We start from the raw sequence: 22007 nt of genomic DNA on the forward strand, positions 1-22007 counted from the left end.
AGATCAGTAACAAGACAAGGATGTCTACTCTTGCCACTCTTATAGTTTTGGAAGTCCTACCCATGGCAATCAGAGAAGAAAAAGGAAAAAAAGGGATATAAATCAGAAAAGGAGAAGTAAAACTGTCACTGTTTGCAGATGACATGATACTATGCATAGTAAATTCTAAAGATGCCACAAGTAAACTACTAGAACGAATCAATGAATTTGGTAAGGTTGCAGGATACAAAATTAATGCACAGAAATCTCTGGCATCCCTACATACCAACAACAAAAGGTCAGAAAGAGAAATTAAGGAAACACTCCCATTTACCACTGCAACAAAAAGAATAAAATACCTAGGAATAAACCTGCCTAAGGAGGCGAAAGACTTGTACGCAGAAAAGTATAAAACACTGATGAAAGAAATCAAAGATGACATAAACAGATGGAGAGATATACCATGTTCTTGGGTTGGAAGAATCAACATTGTGAAAATGACTATACTACCCAAAGCAACCTACAGACTCAATGCAATCCCTATCAAACTACCAATGGCATTCTTCACAGAATTAGAGCAAAAAATTTTGCAACTCATATGGAAACACAAAAGACCCTGAATAGCCAAAGTAATCTTGAGAAGGAAAAATGGAGTTTTCAGGCTCCCTGACTTCAAACTACACCACAAAGCTACAGTATTCAAGACAGTATGGTACTGCCACAGAAACAAATATAGATCAATGGTATAAGATAGAATGCCCAGAGATAAACCCACGCACATAAGGTCACCTAATTTACAAAAAAGGAGGCAACAACACACAGTGGAGGAAAGGCAGCCTGTTCAATGAGTGGTGCTGGGAAAACTGGACAGCTACGTGTAAAAGAATAAAATTAGAACACTATGTAACACCATACACAAACATAAACTCCAAATGGATTAAAGGCCTAAATGTAAGACCAGACACTATAAAACTCTTAGAGGAAAACATAGGAAAAACACTCTTTGACATAAACCACAGCAAGATCTTTTTTGACCCATCTCCTAGAGTAATGGAAATAAAAACAAAAAGAAACTAATGGGACTTAATGAAACTTCAAAGCTTTTGCACAGCAAAGGAAACCATAGACAAAACAAAAAGACAACCCTCACAATGGGAAAAAATATTTGCAAATGAAACAACAAAGGATTAATCTCCAAAATATACAGACAGCTCATGGAGCTCAATATCAAAAAACCAAACAATCCAGTTAAAAAATGGGCAGAAGACCTAAATAGACATTTCACCAAGGAAGACATACAGGTGGCCAAGAAGCACATGAAATGATGCTCAACATCACTAATTATTAGAGAAATGCAAATCAAAACTACAGTGAAGTATCACCTCATGCTGGTCAGAATGGCCATTATCAAAAAAGCTAGAAACAATAAATGCTGGAAAGGGTTTGGTGAAAATGGAACCCTCCTGCACTGTTGGTGGGAATGTAAATTGATACAACCACTATGGAAAATAGTATGGAGATTCCTTAAAAAAATTAAAAATAGAATTATCATATGACCCAGCAATCCCACTACTGGGCATATACCCTGAAAATACCATGATTCAAAAAGAGACATATACCACAATGTTCACTGCAGCACTATTTACAATAGCCAGGACATGGAACCAACCTAAATATCCATTGACAGATGAATGGATAAAGAAGATGTGGCACATATATACAATGGAATATTTCTCAATCATGAAAAGAAATGAAATTGATTTATTTGCAGTGAGGTGGATGGACCTAGAGTCTGTCATAAAAATTGAAGTAAGTCAGAAAGAGAAAAATACCGTATGTTAATGTATATATATGGAATCTAAAAAAAAAAAAAACATGGTACTTATGCAGGGCAGGAATAAAATGTAGACATTGAGAATGGACTTGAGGACACAGGGTGGGAGGGGAAAGCTGGGGCAAAGTGAGAGTAGCATTGGCGTATGTACACTACTGAATGTAAAATAGTTAGCTAGTGGAAAGCAGCAGCATAGCACAGGGAGATCAGCTCGGTGCCTTGCAATGACCTAGATGGGTGGGATAGGGAGGATGGGAGGGAGGCTCAAGAGGGAGAGCATATGGGGACCTATGTATGCATATCGCTGACTCACTTTGGTGTACAAAAGAAACTAACACAGTATCGTAAAGCAATTATATTCCAATAAAGATCTATTAAAAAAATCAACTACAAGAAAAAGAAATTGTAAAAAACACAAACACATGGAAGCTAAACAATATGCTACTAAATAAGCAATGGATCACTGAAGAAATCAAAAAGAAAATCAAAAAATACCTAGAGACAAATGAAAATGAAAACATGATGATCAAAAGCCTGTGGCATGCAGCAAAAGCAATTCTAAGAGGAAAGTTTATAGCAAAACAAGCTCACTTAGGAAACAAGAAAAATCTCAAATAAACAACCTAACTTTATACCTGAAGGAACTAGAGAAGGAGTACAAAGCCCAAAGTAGTAGAAGGAAAGAAATCATAAAGATTGGAGAAGAAATAAGTGAAATAGAAACTAAAAAAAAATAGAGAATATCAATGAAGCTAAAAACTGGTTCTTTGAAAAGATAAACAAAATTGATAAACCTTTAACCAGGCTCATCAAGAAAAACAGGGAGTGGGCCTAAATCAATAAGATGAGGAAGGAAAAAGAAGTTATAACTGATAGCACAAATTACAAACGATCGTAAGAGATTACTATGAACAGCTATATGCCAATAAAATGGACAACCTAGAAGAAATGGACAAATTCTTAGAAATGTACAATCTCCCAAGATTCAACCAGGAATAAATAGAAAATGTGAACAGACCAATTACCTGTAATGAAATTGAATCAGTAATTTAGAAACTCCAAAAAAACAAAAGTCCAGGACCAGATGTCTTCACAGATGAATTCTACTAAATATTTAGAGAAGAATTAACACCTATCCTCTCAAATTATTCGAAAAATATTTGCAGAGGAAGGAGTACTCCCAAGCTTTCTATGAGGCCAATATCACCCTGATACCAAAACTAGATAAAGATGTCACAAAAAAGAAAATTACAGGCCAGTATCACTGACGAATATAGACACAAACCTCCTCAACCAAATATTAGCAAACTGAACAATACATTAAAAGGATCAGGGAGGAACCACGATGGTGGAGAAGGACGTGCTCTCACTCCCTCTTGCGAGAATACCAGAATCACAACTAGCTGCTGGGCAATCATTGACAGGAAGACACTGGAACTCACCAAAAAATATACCTCACATCCAAAGACAAAGGAGAAGCCACAGTGAGATGGTAGGAGGGGCGCAGTCATAGTAAAATCAAATCCCATAATTGTTGGGTGGGTGACTCACGGACTGGAGAACATTTACACCACAGAAGTCCACCCACTGGACTGAAGGTTCTGAGCCCCACACCAGGCTTCCCAACCTGGGGGTCTGGGAACAGGAGGAGGAATTCCTAGAGAATCAGACTTTGAAGCTTAGTGGGAATTGATTGCAGAACTTTGACAGGACTGTGGGAAACAGACTCCACTCTTGGAGGGCACACACAATGTAGTGTGTGCATGGGGACCCAGGGGAAGGAGCATTGACCCCAGGGGAATGGAACCAGACCTACCTGCTAGTGTTGGGGGGTCTCCTGCAGAGGCGGGGGGGGTGGTGCTGTGGCTCACTGTGGGGACAAGGACACTGGCAACAGAAGTTCTGGGGAGTACACCTTGGCGTGAACCCTCCCAGAATCTGTCATTAGCCCCAACAAAGAGCCCAGGTAGGCTCCAGTATTGGGTTGCCTCAGGCCAAACAACCAACAGGGAGGGAACCCAGCCCCACCCATCAGCAGTCAAGCAGATTAAAGTTTTACTGAGCTCTGCCCACCACAGCAAAGTCAGCTGTACCCACCACCAGTCCCTCCCATCAGGAAACTTACACAAGCCTCTTAGACAGCCTCATCGACCAGAGGGCAGCCAGCAGAAGCAAGAAGAACTACAATCTTGCAGCCTGTGGAACAAAAACCACATTCACAGAAAGAAGACAAGATGAAAAGGCAGAGGGCTATGTACCAGATGAAGGGACAAGATAAAACCCCAGAAAAACAACTAAATGAAGTGGAGATAGGCAACGTTCCAGAAAAAGAATTCAGAATAATGATAGTGAAGATGATCCAGGACCTCAGAAAAAGAATGGAAGCAAAGATCAAGAAGATGCAAGAAATGTTTAACAAAGACCTAGAAGAATTAAAGAACAAACAAACAAAGATGAACAATACAATAACTGAAATGGAAACTACACTAGAAGGAATCAATAGCAGAATAACTGAGGCAGAAGAATGAATAAGTGACCTGGAAGACAGAATGGTGGAATTCACTGCTGCGGAATAGAATAAAGAAAAAAGAATGAAAAGAAATGAAGACAGCCTAAGAGACCTCTGGGACAACATTAAACGCAACAACATTTGCATCACAGGGGTCCCAGAAGGAGACGAGAGAGAGAAAGGACCCAAGAAAATATTTGAAGAGATTATAGTCGAAAACATCCCTAACATGGGAAAGGAAATAGCCACCCAAGTCCAGGAAGCTCAGACAGTCCCATACAGTATAAACCCAAGGAGAAACACACCGAGACACATAGTAATCAAATTGGCAAAAATTAAAGACAAAGAAAAATTATTGAAAGCAGCAAGGGAAAAATGACAAATAACATAAAAGGGAATTCCCATAAGGTTAACAGCTGATTTCTCAGCAGAAAGTCTACAAGCCAGAAGGGAGTGGCATGATATACTTAAAGTGATGAAAGGGAAGAAGCTACAACCAAGATTACTCTACCAGGCAAGGATCTCATTCAGATTTGATGGAGAAATCAAAAGCTTTACAGGCAAGCAAAAGCTAAGAGAATTCAGAACCACCAAACCAGCTCTACAACAAATGCTAAAGGAACTTCTCTAAGTGGGAAACACAAGAGAAGAAAAGGATCTACGAAAAAAACCCAAAACAAGTAAGAAAATGGTGATAGGAACATACATATCGATAATTACCTTAAACGGGAATATATTAAATGCTCCAGCCAAAGGACACAGGCTTGCTGAATGGATACAAAAACAAGATCCATATATATGCTGTCTACAAGAGACCCACTTCAGACCTAGGGACACATACAGAGAAAGTGAGGGGATGGAAAAAGATATTCCATGCAAATGGAAATCAAAAGAAAGCTGGAGTAGCTATACTCATATCAGATAAAATAGACTTTAAAATACAGAATGTTACAAGAGACAAGAAAGGACACTACATAATGATCAAGGAATCAATCCAAGAAAAAGATATAACAATTTTAAATATATATGCCCTCAACATAGGAGCACCTCAAGACATAAGGCAACTGCTAACAGCTATAAAAGAGGAAATCAACAGTAACACCATAATAGTGGGGGACTTTAACACCTCACTTACACAAATGGACAGAACATCCAAAATGAAAATAAATAACAGAAGCTTTAAATGACACAATAGACCAGATAGATTTAACTGATATTTATAGGATATTCCATCAAAACCCAGCATATTACACTTTCTTCTCAAGTGCACATGGAACATTCTCCAGGATAGATGACATCTTGGGTCACAAATCAAGCCTTAGAAAATTGAAATCATATCAACAACAACGCTATGAGATTAGAAATGAATTACAGGGAAAAAAACGTAAAAAACACAAACACATGGAGGCTAAACAATACATTACTCAACAACCAAGAGATCACTGAAGAAATCAAAGAGGAAATCAAAAACTACCTAGAGACAAATGACAATGAAAAAACGATCCAAAACCTATGGGATGCAGCAAAAGCAGTTCTAAGAGGGAAGTTTACAGCTATACAAGCCTACCTCAAGAAACAAAAAAAATCTCAAGTAAACAATCTAAACTTACACCTAAAGGAACTAGAGAAAGAAGAACAAACAAAACCTAAAGGTAGCAGAAGGAAAGAAAGCATAAAGATCAGAGAAGAAATAAATGAAATAAAAACAAAGAAAATAGCAAAGATCAATAAAACTAAAAGCTGGTTCTTTGAGAAGATAAACAAAATTGATAAACCATTAGCCAGACTCATCCAGAAAAAGAGGGAGAGGACTCAAATCAATAAAATTAGAAACGAAAAAGAGGCTACAACAGATACCGCAGAAATACAAAGCATCCTAAGAGACTATTACAAGCAACTCTATGCCAATAAAATGGACAACCTGGAAGAAATGGACAAATACTTAGAAAGGTAAAACCTTCCAAGACTGAACCAGGAAGAAACAGAAAATATGAACAGACCAATCAAAAGTAATGAAATTGAAACTGTGATTAAAAATCTTCCAACAAACAAAAGTCCAGGACCAGATGGCTTCACAGGTGAATTCTATCAAACATTTAGAGAAGAGCTAACACCCATGCTTCTCAAACTCTTCCAAAAAATTGCAGTGGAAGGAACACTCCCAAACTCATTCTATGAGGCCACCACCACCCTGATACCAATACCAGACAAAGATACTACAAAAAAAGAGAATTACAGACCAATATCACTGATGAATATAGATGCAAAAATCCTCCACAAAATACGAGCAGACAGAATCCAACACTACATTAAAAGGATCATACACCATGATCAAGTGGGATTTATCCAAGGGATGCAAGCATTCTTCAATATATGCAAATCAATCAATGTGATACACCATATTAACAAATTGAAGAATAAAAACATATGATCATCTCAATAGATGCAGAAAAAACTTTTGACAAAATTCACCACCCATTTATAATAAAAACTCTCCAGAAAGTGGGCACAGAGGGAACCTACCTCAACATAATAAAGGGCATATATGACAAACCTACAGCAAACATCATTCTTAATGTTGAAAAACTGAAAGCATTTCCTCTAAGACCAGGAACGAGACAAGGATGTCCACTCATACCACTATTATTCAGCATAGTTTTGGAAGTCCTAGCCACAGCAGTCAGAGAAGGAAAAGAAATAAAAGGAATACAAATTGGAAAAGAAAAAGTAAAACTGTCACTGTTTGCAGATGACATGATACTATACATAGAGAATCCTAAAGATGTCACCAGAAAACTACTAGAACTAATCAATGAATTTGGTAAAGTTGCAGGATACAAAACTCTTGCATTTCTATACACTAATGATGAAAAATCTGAAAGAGAAATTAAGGAAACATTCCCATTTGCCATTGCAACAAAAAATATTACATACCTAGGAATAAAGCTACCTAGGGAGACAAAAGACCTGTATGCAGAAAACTATAAGACACTGATGAAAGAAATTAAAGATGATACCAACAGATGGAGAGATATACCATGTTCTTGGATTGGAAGAATCAATATTGTGAAAATGACTATACTACCCAAAGCAATCTACAGATTCAGTACAATCCCTATCAAATTACCAATGGCATTTTTTACAGAACTAGAACAAATCATCTTAAAATTTGTATGGCGACACAAAAGACCCCAAATAGCTAAAGCAGTCTTGAGGGGAAAAAAACGGAGCTGGGGGAATCAGACTCCCTGACTTCAGACTATACTACAAAGCTACAGTAGTTAAGACAATATGGTACTGGCACAAAAAGAGAAACAGAGATCAATGGAACAAGATAGAAAGCCCAGAGATAAACCCATGCACCTATGGTCAACTAATCTGTGACAAAGGAGGCAAAGATATACAATGGAGAAAAGTCAGTCTCTTCAGTAAGTGGTGCTGGGAAAACTGGACAGCTACATGTAAAAGAATTAAATTAGAACACTCCCTAACACCATACACAAAAATAAACTCAAAATAGTTTTGAGACCTAAATGTTAGACCAGACACTATAAAACTCTTAGAGGAAAACATAGGAAGAACACTCTTTGACATAAATCACAGCAAGGTCTTTTTTGATCCACCTCTTAGAGTAATGGAGATAAAAAGAAAAATAAACAAATGGGACCTAATGAGACTTCAAAGCTTTTGCACAGCAAAGGAAACCATAATCAAGATGAAAAGACATCCCTCAGAATGTGAGAAAATATTTACAAACAAATTAATGGACAAAGGATTAATCTCCAAAATATATAAATAGCTCATGCAGCTCAATATTAAAGAAACAAACAACCCAATCCAAAAATGGGCAGAAGACCTAAATAGACATATCTCCAAAGAAGACATACAGATGGCCAAGAAGCACATGAAAAGCTGCTCAACATCACTAATTATTAGAGAAATGCAAATCAAAACTACAATGAGGTATCACCTCACACCAGTTAGAATAGGCATCATCAGAAAATCTACAAACAAATGCTGGAGAGGGTGTGGAGAAAAGGGAACCCTCTTGCACTGTTGGTGGGAATGTAAATGGATACAGCCACTATGGGGAACAGTATGGAGGTTCCTAAAAAAATCTAAAAATAGAATTACCATATGATCCGGCAATCCCACTACCGGGCATATACTCAGAGAAAACCATAATTCAAAAGGACACATGCACCCCAATGTTAATTGCAGCACTATTTACAATAGCCAGGTCATGGAAGCAACCTAAATGCCCATCGACAGATGAATGGATAAAGAAGTTGTGGTACACATATACAATGGAATATTACTCAGCCCTAAAAAGGAACGAAATTCAGTCATTTGTTGAGACGTGGATGGACCTAGAGACTGTCATACAGAGTGAAGTAAGTTAGAAAGAGAAAAACATATATCGTATATTAATGCATGTATGTGAAACGTAGAAAAATGGTACAGATGAACCAGTTTGAAGGGCAGAAATTGAGACACAGATGTAGAGAACAAACGTATGGACACCAAGGTGGGAAAAACCGCAGTGGGGCGGGGATTGTGGTGTGTTGAATTCGGTGATTGGGATTGCCATGTATACACTGATGTGCATAAAATTGATGACTAATAAGAACCTGCAGTATAAAAAACCAAACAAATATAAAAAGCAACTAATACTAAACTGTCTTTGGGTTATTTGTATGGAAATATGTTAATATAAATGTTTCAGACATTACATGAAATTTCTAAAAATCTTATATGTTCTGGTATAATGTTATAAGTCATAATTCTGGTTATTACTTTAAAATGTATATCTCAGAAATAACTAAATTTCCTTGTCAATTGCATTATTATGAGCTTTCATAAAATCTTTAACCATGGTCATTTTTAAGTCTTTTGTCATTTACAGACAGTGCTGGGTGTACTCTGATGCTTCTGCAAAAGTGTTCCTATAATAGGGTTTCATCTTCAAGGAATTCATGGAAAAGACTCTGACAAGTACAGGTTTCTGTTAACTGACTATACTGCTGAACTGCATGAATAAGTGTTTTCAGAACTCTAATGGAAAACTGATGAATTCATAAAAGTGCTAACAAAAGATCAAGATGAAACAAAAATTAATTACATGGGACTGAGTGAACTGATGAGGATGATTATAATTTTTGTGACTTTCTGTTTGAATAATAAAAAAAGATCCCACTAGGACTCAGAGGCAAAAAATATACAAATCAATTTTCACTGCAAAGTAAAGGAGCTGTTACAGTGGAGGATTACCGGACTGAATGTCAATATTATGACATAGTATGAGTGTGTTTTGTGTTTGGTAATTGCAATCATTGTTGCTTTTGTTGTGGTCATCCAGTTACAATGCTTGGTGTCAGTTTATTTATCTCTTGTGAAAATAAAATACAATGTGTGTGTGTGTGTCTGTGAGAAAAAAATAAAATAAAAAGGATCAGACACCATGATCACAAGGGACTTATCCCAGGGATGCAAGAATTTTTTAATATCTGCAAATCAATCAGTGTGGCACACCACATTAACAGACTGAAGAATAGAAACAGTATGATCATCTCAATAAATGCAGGAAAAACTTCTGCCAAATTTCAAAATCCATTTATTTAAAAAATTCTCCAGATAGTGTGCATAAAGGAAGCATACCTCAACATAATAAAGGCCATATATGACAAACTCATAGCTAACATCATACTCAATGGTGAAAAGCTGAAAGCATTTCCTCTAACATCAAGAATAAGACAAGGTTGCCCACTTTTGTTACTTGTATTCAACATGGTATTGGAAGTCCTAGCCACAGTAATCAGAGAATAAAAAAGAAATAAAAGGAATCCACATTGGAAAGCAAAAGTAAAACTGTCACTGTTTGCAGCTGACATGATACTATATATAAAAAATCCTAAAGTTGCCACCAGAAAACTACTAGAGCTCATCAATGAATTTGGTAAAGTTTGCAGGATACAAAATTAATACACAGAAATCTCTTGCATTAATATACACTAACAGACTATCAGAAAGAGAAATTAATGAAACCAACCCATTTACCCTCACATCAAAAATCATAAAATACCTAGACATAAATTTACCTAAGGAGGTAAAAGACCTGTATGCAGAAAACTGTAAGACACTGCTGAAAGAAATTGAAGACAACACAAAGACATGGAAAGATAAACCGTGTTCTTTGATTGTAAGAATTAATATTGTTACAAGGGCCAAACTACCCAAGGCAGTGTACAGATTCAGTTCAATCCCTATCAAAATACCAAGGGCAGTTTTCATAGAACTAGAACAAATAATTTTCAAATGTATATAGAAACACAAAAGACCCTGAATAGGTGAAACAATCTTGAGAAAAGAAGAACAGAGCTGGAAGAATCATGCTCTCTGACTTCAGTCTATACTCCAAAGCTTCAGTAAACAAATCAGTATGGTACTGGCACAAAAGCAGACACATACATTAATGGACAGAATAGAGAGCCCAGAAATGCTCACACACTTATGGTAAATTAATCTATGACAAAGAGGCATGGATATACAATGGAGAAAAAACAGTCTCTTTAAAAAGTGGTGCTGGGACAAATGGACAGCTACATGTAAAAGAATGAAATTAGAACATTCTCTAACACCATATACATAAATAAACTCAAAATGGATTAAAGACCTAAATGTAAATAAAAGTAAAGACCTAAATGTAAGACCACAACCCATAAAACTCCTAGAGCAATACATAGGCTGACATTTTTGGGGGGATCTTTCTCTTAAAGCACAGGAAATAAACAAATGTGACCTATTTAAACTTGAGCTTTTGCACAAAAATGGCAACCATCAACAAAACAGAAAGACATCCTACTGAATGGGAGAAAATATCTGTAAATGGTATGACCAATAAGGGGTTAACCTCCAAAATATATAAACACCTCATACAACTCAACATCAAGAAAACAAACAACTCGATTTTTAAAATGGAAAGGAGATCTGAATAGACATTTTTCCAAAAAGGACATGCAGATAGCCAACAGGCACATGAAAAGCTACTCTACATCATTAATCATATGGAAAATGCAAATCAAGATCACAATGAGCTATCACCTCACACTTGTCAGAATGGCTTTCTTCAAAAAGAACACATATAACAAACATTGGCAAGGATGTAGAGAAAAGGGACCTCTTGTACACTGTTATTGGGAATGTAAACTGGCGCAGCCACTGTGGGAAACAGTATGGAGGTTTCTCAAAACACTAAAAACAGAACTACCATATGACCTAGCAATTCCACTCCTGGGTTTATATCCAAGAAAACAGAAAACAACAAACAAAAATTCAAAGCACTAATTAAAAAACAAACAAACATGCATCCCAATGTTCACTGCAGCATTATTTACAATTGCCAAGATATGGAAGCAACCTAAGTGTTCATCAGCAGATGAATAGATAAAGATGTGGTATGTATATGTACAATGGACTACTACTCAGTCATGAAAAAGAATGAAAATTTTCCATTTGCTACATGGATTGACTTGAAGGATCTTATGCTAAGTGAAATAAGTCAGACAGAAAAACTTTATGATATCACTTATATGTGAAATCTAAAAAATACAACAAACTAGTCAATATAACAAAGCAGAAAGAGACTCACAGATATAATGAACTAGTGGTTACCAGTAGGAAGAGAGAAGAGGAAGGGGCAAGATAGGGGTAGTGAACAAAGAGGTATAAACTATTATGTATAAAGTAAGCTACAAGGATTCCAAAAGAGGAAATAGAGCCAATATTTACAATAACTATAAATGGAGTATAACCTTTAAAGTTGTAAATCACTGTATTGTACACCTGTTACTTATATAATGTACATGAAATATACTGCAATAAATGTTTTTATTTAAAAATAAATAAAAATTTTAAAAAACGGACACATTAGAAGGATCATACACCATGATCATGTGGGATTTACCTCTAGAATGCAAGGATGATTCAACATATTTAAATCAATAAATGTGATACACCACATTGATAGAATGAAAGATAGAAACCATATGATTATCTCACTAGATGCAGAAAAAGCATTTGACAAAATTCACATTTTCACATTTTCATGATAAAAACTCAACAAATTGGGTATAGAAGGGGTATGCTTCAAGGTAACAAAGGACATAAATGATAAGCCCACAGCTAACATTATACTCAATTACAATTATTTGGAATAAGTTAAGTTTAGAATCAGTGAAAGGTCCTATATCCATGACATTTTTGAGAATCATACATCCATGCTGGACCTCAAAAATGAAAATGAAGTATACTAGAGAAAATGCCAACCAATGAGTCTGTGCGTGTTCAATTTCTCTCATAAAAAAGTGGGATAAGGGATCAAGTCATTCAATTGCTGAACAAGGATATAATTCTGTGGTTTGTTTAAATAATACAGTATCTTCCCCTTATTGGGTAATTCCAAAGATTATTATAGTCTGCCTGAGATAAAAGCAAACAGAGGAACAGAGTGATAAATAATACTAAGTGGCAGGATGAAAATTTGCTTAAAGATCAGAGTCCAGAACCTGCTAAATTGATTAGGTCAGAGTGGGAGATGCAGGATTAAAGAGGCCTGAGACATGGTTATTCATGTGCTCCTGGGGAATACCTTCTAAAGCATGCTCACTCCATATTTTACATCCTCAGAAGAGCTTGGGGACTTGAAAAACCATAACTCTATAAGGAACAGTATTATCCCTTGTTTTGGTTTTTTTGTGTGTGTTGTTTTTTCTTTTTGTAAGTATCTCTGTATATTTCTTATCCTTGATATATTTTTTAAAAAAATGAACATGTCCTAAATGTCTTTTCTTCAGTCTGTAATCATCCTATTGGGACAAAACTATGCATAACTCATTCAGGAAATTTTCTCTTACTCTCAGACTAAGTTCAATTATGTCATCTGCCATGTTTGTCCACCAGAGAACCCTGTTTTACAGCAATTTTTCCAGTGTACTATAAATGTCTCTTTACATGTCTCCCTCCCATGTGAACTTTGAACTTCTGGACTGTAATATCTAAGTTAAATTTTTTTCTCTTCTCAGTCCTTATAATAACATTCCTCCTGCAATAAATGTTTGAGCAAATGAATGAATAAAATGTGACCTTATCTGGGTAGCTAAGATAAGGATTTCAAGGTGAGATCATCTTGAATTAGGGTGTATCAAAGAGAAACTGCACCAGACAAATTAAACAGGTGAAGAAAACTTTACTCAAGTCTTGCAATAGGGGAGAGAGATTGAACTTAACTCCCCTGAAACAAAAGACGGGAGGTTTTTTGATGCTGAGGTGAGCTAGTGGAAAAGTATTGGAAGATGTTAGAGGAGAAGTTGGTCAATGTGATTAGGTCATTGTGTTTGCTAATTGCCACCTAAGTTAGATTCCTACTCTTCCACAGAGACTGGAAGATAGAAGCACTATCTTTCTTGATGATTTTATTTTAAAGGGATGGCTCCCAGGTCCTTGAGAAAAGTGTTCCTGGATAATAGAACTGGCAAAAGGCTGGGAGAAGAGAAATAATTTACAATTGCAAGTTATCTACAGTAAAAGCTCTAAGACAAGGGAGATCAGGTGCCTAGAGTCAGGAAGAAGCCTGTCTAAGCTTTCGTCAAGCTTTAGCTTTAGGGAAAGTTAAGGCTGTCTTGGTCACATGGTCCTTAAATCCACAGTGTCCTTGTGTTCTTGTAAGAGACAGAAAAGAAGCAGACATAGAGACATGGAAGGAGAAGGCCATTTGAAGACAGAGACAAAGATGGGAGTGATGTATCTACAAGCCAAAGAACGCTAAGGATTTCCAACAGCTACTAGAAGCTAAGAGAAGCCTGGAATGCATTCTCCCCAGAGCCTTCAGAGGAACCAACCCTGCCAACACCTTGATTTAGGACTTCTGGCCTCTAGAACTGTGAGAAAATGGATTTCTGGTTTTTAAGACTACCAATTTGTGGTAATTTGTTATGGTACACCAAGGATTGTAATATACCATGTTTCTGGGAAGATTTTTCTCTACTTCCCATTTAATTCCAAACATAAGAATTGTACATCTCATTTAAGCCTCATCTTAATTGTTTTGTCTTCCATTACTTTTTCTCTTATTCTCTTCTCTTTTAGTACCACCTAAAAGTCATGGCTTATCCCTCTGAATTTTTTTGATAATGATAATGACAAGGATAGTATAGCTGATACTTGTTTAGTATTTGCTCCATCAAAGGTATTTATGTCTTATCCCTTTTTAATTTTTATAAATACATAACAAGGAAGGTACTATTATTTTTTTGTATTAAAAATGGAGACAGCAAGGAACAGAGTGATAAATAATACTAAGTGGCAGGATGAAAATTTGCTTAGAGATCTGAGTCCAGAACCTGTTTCTTAACCATTTTACTACATTTTTCTGTTTATATCATTGAATACTTATCTCTCTTATGTCTCATGTTGTATTATAGTTATTTATACATTTTTCTTTTCCAGTACAAACTATTCAACTGAGATAACTAGAAATCAGGTGCACAAGCATATCCATCTAATCTTCCCATTTTAAAGGCTTTCTAACATTATGTATATTGTTATGCATGTCTTTATCTTAAACTTTTATAATTCAAGAAGGAATTTGAGGCAACTTGCTTGAACACCTTTAACCTTTAACTAATTTAAAAGTTCTGTCTCATTTATCTTTTCACAGCATTTAGCACAATTCTTTGAATATCAGAAGGGCCCAAATTTTGTTGAATGAATATAGTTAACCCAAGTCTCAGCCGCAGATGCCCCCTAACTCCCCAGCATTCTAGAATCATTTTAATATTTCAATAGAATGGCTAGGGCCCCTATTCTACATGCAGTGGGAAGCTTACTGCTCTTCTGCTCCACAACACTTGTGAATCTTATGGGTTAGGAGAGGGCTCCATATATTTTCCCTGGTCACCTGTCACTTGAGTTATTTCCCTTTGAATCCCTGCTATTAGCTCCACTCTAACGACCTACCTCTTGAGATTGTCGTCTTCTTGCTCTACTGGACACTGCTCTGCTGACATAAGAGTGTTGTGTGGTAGACTCTTCTTGATGGCCTGGAATATAAAGGGGATTAAAACATCACAACTTTCATTTATTCATTCAGTAATTTACCAAATATACACACATTCATTCAGTGTCTAGTGGCACCGTGTAGGTCACTGTGGAGTCAATGATTAAAAGAAAAACAAAGTCTCCACAATCATGTAGCTCATATTTCTAGTCAGGAAAAAAAAAATTTCATACAGGCTCACAGATAAATGTAAAATTATGATTGAGATAAGTATGATGAAGGAAATGCCCATGGCGGATTGAGAGCTATGGTAGTGGGCTTGAACTGAGAAGCTGAAGAAAAAGTAAGCATTAACCAGCCCTGCAGCAGAGAGAGAGGAGGAGGAAAAGGACATTGGAGAAAGGGGTGGTGACAGCATGTGCAAACAAACAATAGTCAGGTGGAGCAAGGCACATCACAGTAACTGCAAGAAAGCCCATGTATTAGGAACGCATAGACCTGGGCCCAGAAGGGAGAAAAGTAAGTCTGGAGAAGCCACACAAGCCACTTAAACAAATGCACAGTCTACGTCAGGCTTCCTCAACAAGGAATATAATCTTACTCCTAAAGTTAATGCGGAATTACTGAAGAGTTTGAAGTCAGGGATTGACATGATCCACATTGTATTTTGAAAAAAAAAATTCTGGCTACTGTATAGAGACAAGAATAAAAAGGGTAAGACATGGTGGATGCAGGGATTATAAAAAGGGAGGCCTTAATCCAGGTAAGAGATGATGGTTTAGATTAGGGAAATGATGATGGAGATGACGATAAATGGAAGGATTTGAGAAGTGTTTAGTGCAGCATAAAGCAACCTAGTGATATGAGAGAAGCATGTCAAAAAGGGTATAGACAACAACTTGAAAAAAGTGCATATTAGACATTATAGTCTTAAAAACTGATCAGACTTTTTGAATATGGAAATTTTCACCAGCTCTGTCTCTCCTTAGACTCTTTCCTAAGAGCTTTTCTTTTAAACCCACTTTCTCTCCTTCAAAACCATATTCTCTATCACCATTTTGTTGCATCACATATTTCTGAGCTCACAATAATTTCTTCATAATAAATTTAATAATATAATTATGTGGATGGTTTAAGACTAAATCTCCACTAGTTTAGGACCCAGCTTTGTACTGCCAACACTTCCATTGAGCTGTTGCTAAATTTTCTGCCACAGTTCCACCCTTATTTGAGAGAAGTATTGAAGTCACATCATTTTTTTTTCTTTTTTAATATATCTTAGATCAAATTCTTAGGCTTAGAATTCCACCAGCACTTCCAGGGTCATGGGGCTGTGTACAGCGACGGGCACTTTCATCTCCCTGTTGGGCATAGTCTATTTCAGGCTCCCTTAAGCCTTTCATACTCTAGCCTCTCATTTGCTACTGACCAGCTGTAGTATTTACATCTCCTAGGAGAAGATTGCCTTTTTATTATTTTCTAGTTCTCATTCTGTATGTCATGCCCTACCCTCAGAAATGTCAGTTTTAAGAACCCAAATGGCTTACAGAAACTAAAAGCTGACATGTAGTAGTCTACACAGAGTAGTTTTCTATGTTAACAATATAGAATCAAAAATCTTAATAATGAGGATTTGTAAATCTATATATTCCGGGGAGGAAGACTATCTATACCTAATATTGGATCTGTTCTTGTGCTCTTTTGAAGAGAACATTCTTCTAAGCCAGAAATCCCCTTGTTTGCATATCCAGATTTTTTTACCAAGGCGGACAAAGAGTTGGCAAGAATCATTGACCATCACGTGAGATTGACTTTCTTAAACTAGAAGCAAAAGCTTTGTTCTTTAAAGGCATTTTGAATCAGAAAGTGTAGTTCTGAGATGGAAACATTAATACATGGAACTCAAAAGTAGAACCATGATTGAGATTTGCCAAACTGAATTATATCTTACTGTACTATCTATATACCTCAGTGCCTTCATTGGGTTACAGAAAATTTGGCTTTCTGCCATTTACAAAATACTAGCCTTATCCTGTTTCCTGAATTAGTTCTGATTTTTTTGTGACAAGAATCTGATACTGAACACTGAATTCTTCTGTAGTGTAGTTTTAACAACAGAATAAAAATCTTTTGACTCAATTTTCAGTGACTATTCTTTACCCCTGAAATATTAGAAAGACTTTAATCATTCTGTTCTTGGTATCAGTTAAATAAGCAGTGACAATACAAGGCCATTTACTTAACATATTTTAATCCACTAAGTTATATATATTTTTTTCTTTTTTTTTGCGGTACACGCGCCTCTCACTGTTGTGGCCTCTCCTGTTGCGGAGCACAGGCTCTGGACGCGCAGGCTCAGCGGCCATGGCTCACAGGCCCAGCCGCTCCGCAGCACGTGGGATCTTCCCGGACCGGGGCAGGAATCCGTGTCCCCTCCATCGGTAGGCGGACTCCCAACCACTGAGCCACCACGGAAGCCCCCAGATCATTTTATGACTACTTCTTTTTAGGAGTAGAGTTGGAGTAGGAGAGAGAGTACTTATTTTTGTCTTTTCTTTTAATACAATATAGATTCAATCGCATACAGAATGTGTTTAAATTATTTTTATCACCAGTTTAGTATTATTTCTCAGATTGTATTTATAGTCCCATGGTTTACATTCCTTTTAATTAGTGATATTTTGGGAAAGAATAAGTGATTATCTCATTTATTGATCCCATTAAATAGTTATTTATCACATAATCAATATTTTAGCCACCCTAGCAGTGGCCACAAGTATTGGGGTTTGGAAACTGAATGATACCCTGGAATCACAAAATGAGAACTATAGTATTGTTATTTTATTCACTAATAACATTTATGCTAAACCAGTATATCATATGTACAGGGCATTATAAAAAATTCCTAATGGTTCATAAATTGCAACAACTATAATTTTACCATTCACTTCAACTAACTTATCTGGAATATATTACAAAAGATAGCAGGTTGCCAATGTATATATACACACACATAACATAGTGTAGTTTTAATAACAGAAGAAAAATCTTTTGCCTTATCATTCTTTACCCTTGAAAGTTTCAAAAGACCTTGATCACTTTGTGATTAAACACATTGGCCTAAAGAGACAGAGGACAGTGTTTTGAGTGACAGAGAAGAGGCTAGGAAATGCCGCCTAAAAACCATCGTCTTTTCCTCCTTTGAAGGGTATAAGCAATATCTAAGCAATCACTGCCATCAATCTTTATACAGACGGGTAAAGGAATCCTTTCTGCAAATATGTTTGAGAATGGATAGGATCCAAATTGTTTGATCTGTGGCTAGCCTAATCAAATACTTAGCAGTTTAGTAGTATTGATTTGGGAAGGTTTATGAAAGTTTCTCTGGATATCACATTTTAAAAAGTATTCATCTATATACTATTTCCTTTGACATAGCTATAACTATAGTGCTTTGTACTTGTAGCTCACACTTTACAAAATGCTCTTACATTAGTTAATTTAATCCTTACAACAACTCTGTAAAACATTTACCAGTAAGAAGAATGTAGCTTTACAATTCAGTTAATTGTCCCAGGTTTTAAAGTTAGTAAATGACTGCGTCTATATATAAAACCAGATACCTGGACTTCAAATCTACTTCTCAGTTTTTCATAGTTGCTCAATTTCTTGGCTTATAATTACTAACCTAAATGGGGGTGGGAAGGTGGAATTTGTAGAACTGACAAGAAACAAAAACACACAGCTACAGTTTTAACTGTACCTGTTGAATTTTATTGAATTTTACCAAGTGTCCCTGATATACAAGGAATAGGGCAGATACCTAATTGTTCAGCAGACATTAAGGTACTGTACCTTTTACACTGCTGGTACTCTATAGCGTGATGACTGAATCCTGAGTGAATGGGCTGAATAAAGCAGTATGGTGCTTCTATTTCCCATCAACTTCAAGCATATCTGCAACCTCCTAGTTGCCACAATTGATGATAATAATGGGAAATAAAAGTAAAGACAATGATTTATCCAAATTGAATCTGTCATAGTCAACAGAGAAAAAAATGGGAAAAAGAAGTTTACATTTTTCTGGGGCTAACAAAAAGAAGGATTATACCATTATGGTGCATTCCAGCCAAGCCAAATTCTAACAAGGAACTAAAAGAGGAAGAGCTGCTTCCTGGTGATTAGCAATATGGTACCCCATTACTGCTCTTATACATGCTGTGCAGGAAACCAAAGAATTCTATTTTACTGAGAGTTCTTAAGAATTAATCCTCTGTTGATTTTTCACAATGTAAAGATCAAAGTCGTAAAGTACATAAAGGGTAAATTAGATGTCTTTGTTTATAGGTACTATCATTATTACACCAACTATTACTTTTATATTATAACATAAAATTGGTGTTTTTTTCAAACAATTGATATTATTACGTAGTTTATTATATGAGACAGATGGGTATCATAGAATTGTAGACTAAACCAAGGCCTGAATTTTAGCCTATGCTGGAATGTTCTGAAAGTTTTGCCTCAATTTTCTGGATATTTCATGTAAAAATGGCTTCTGAGAAATGACACTTATATGAGTAATAACTGTGTTTAGAAACATTCTCAAGATAAGTGCAGGAAACTTTCCTATTATGTCTTTAAAGCTTAACTGGAAATTTAAAAAGTAGATATGATTTTTTGTTTAATATTTAATCTGAGTGTGTTGACATTTAAAAAATATTTATTGCCTTTGGAAAGCTGAGTGATAGATTCTGAGGTTTAGTTTTGCTTATGAATATCTGTATGTCCTAGATGAAAAATCACAGTCATAATTCCCAGCACTGGTATATAGTAATTTTAAATTAATTGATAGGTTGTTAAGCATAGTCTTGTCATTTGTGAGTGTGCATGGGCTGAAGGTGACAAAATGATCAATATAGGCTGTGTCTTTAGGAATTTTTAACATTTCATGCTAGGGGTCATTCTGCCCTGAACTTCTTACCTGGCCTGACGGGTGATTACCACCTCTTTTTGCCACATCCCTCATTAAAGATATTAGAAGGGGAAAAAAATGATTATTTGGTTGATTTACCATCATTACTTCCAACTACTTATTCCTAGTATTCCTGCCTCCAGAGAATGGTATCATTGTCATGAAATAATGTGGTCAATTGAGATGAATTCCTTAGAAGTATTTTTACTGGTCTGTTGCAAAATCAGTCTTTGCCCATTAATTTCATTTTCAATCTCATAAGTAATAAATAATATCACTATGCCTTTCACTTTAATTTGGTTTTTCTTTTTATTTTGCTTTGGCTTGATTTTTCATTTTAGGATTCCATGCTATCATGTAAATACCAATATTGATGATGAAAGGAAATTCCTTTGGGGTATATAAATGTAAACCGTATTATCTCTTTTTTTGGATTGTTGGTTTATTATTATTAAAAATGCTAAGGGAGAATTTTGGTTTTTGTGGGTGTTATACACTTTCTAACAGATGGCTTTTATGTTTTTCCAGTATGGTAGAGTATAAATTCATGAAGAATATCTGTGAGGAAAACTAAGAGAATAATTGGATATAAGAATCTGTATTTTGAGAAGCTAAACTCATATGTTTTTTTCAAGAAAAATCAAATATAAATGATACTTTCTCTCTGTAACAGTGGCAGGAAGAGCTAAAGATGTGACAAAAGGAAGACGCAATATGTGAGGCGGAAGAATGGAAAGATAAAGAGTTAGAGGGAAAAAATCGCTTCCAAGAAATTATGAAGAGAAGAGAAGAGAAACTAAGCAAGCAAATCAAACCCTATGAGCTTCCTCCTAGGACTGAAGTAATTTCATTAGAAAAGAAAATGAGCCCCCAAAACTGAGGTCCATATGCCAGAAATTCATTGCATGAAAGAGACCAAGATAGCTACAGGCTAGGGAAAAAAATCCTTAATTAACTGTAAAGCATTTCTTAGAAAGGAGTTTATCCTGGTGCATGTTCTTTAATAGTCATATCTTAGTCCAAAATTAACAGTTAGCACTTAGTCACATTTGAGTGAAGTATTTTACTAAATGTTTTACTAAATGTTTTCAAGAACGTGGCTAGAACTAATTGACTCTTATCTTGTGATCATACACATACTTAATGATTCTCAGAGTATTGATTTTCATTGGACAGTTAGATGAAAATGAATTGCAAATTATTAATGAGTCACAAATAAGAACTATTTCTTGAAAATGGAATGAACATCAACTGATACTCCTATAATAACTATTATACTAATGAAAGAGGTAAGGCCCCCACTTTGGATTTACATTTCATAGTCAATCTATGCCAAGTCAGATACTCAAGAGACAGATACTTTACCAGGATGTCAAATTCAAATGGCTTCCAGATCAAAAAGGTCACATAAATTAGTGAAAGGGCTATAGAATACCTACTCCATCTAAAGAAACTTCCCACCACTCCACTACACTCTGCAGTGTGTCCAGTGCTATAGGATCATCTAGTCTTTCAAGAAGACGCCCTCAATCTTTTTAAAAATAAAAGTTGCTAAATTTCAAAATGTTGGCAACCGATTTAAAAAAAAAATCACATACTTTTGGGTTAAATTTGACATGTGGGCCACAAGTTTGTGACCTATATTATGTGAATTTAC

The 22007-nt window shown here is 35.9% G+C and overlaps 1 protein-coding gene across 1 annotated transcript in view; it reads left to right on the forward strand.

Annotated features, from left to right (window-relative positions):
• TMEM232 (transmembrane protein 232) overlaps positions 1-21258 on the forward strand; it is a 260737-nt gene extending 239479 nt beyond the window's left edge. Inside the window, 3 exon segments of the mRNA XM_082836202.1 lie at positions 17083-17176; positions 21024-21044; positions 21048-21258. Coding sequence (XP_082692328.1) covers positions 17083-17176; positions 21024-21044; positions 21048-21230 — 298 coding nt within the window. The 3' untranslated portion in view covers positions 21231-21258.
• Positions 21259-22007: the final 749 nt, after the last annotated feature.

Source organism: Leucopleurus acutus, assembly GCF_964270905.1.
Source record: "Leucopleurus acutus genome assembly, chromosome: 3".
Taxonomy (NCBI): Eukaryota; Metazoa; Chordata; class Mammalia; order Artiodactyla; family Delphinidae; genus Leucopleurus; species Leucopleurus acutus.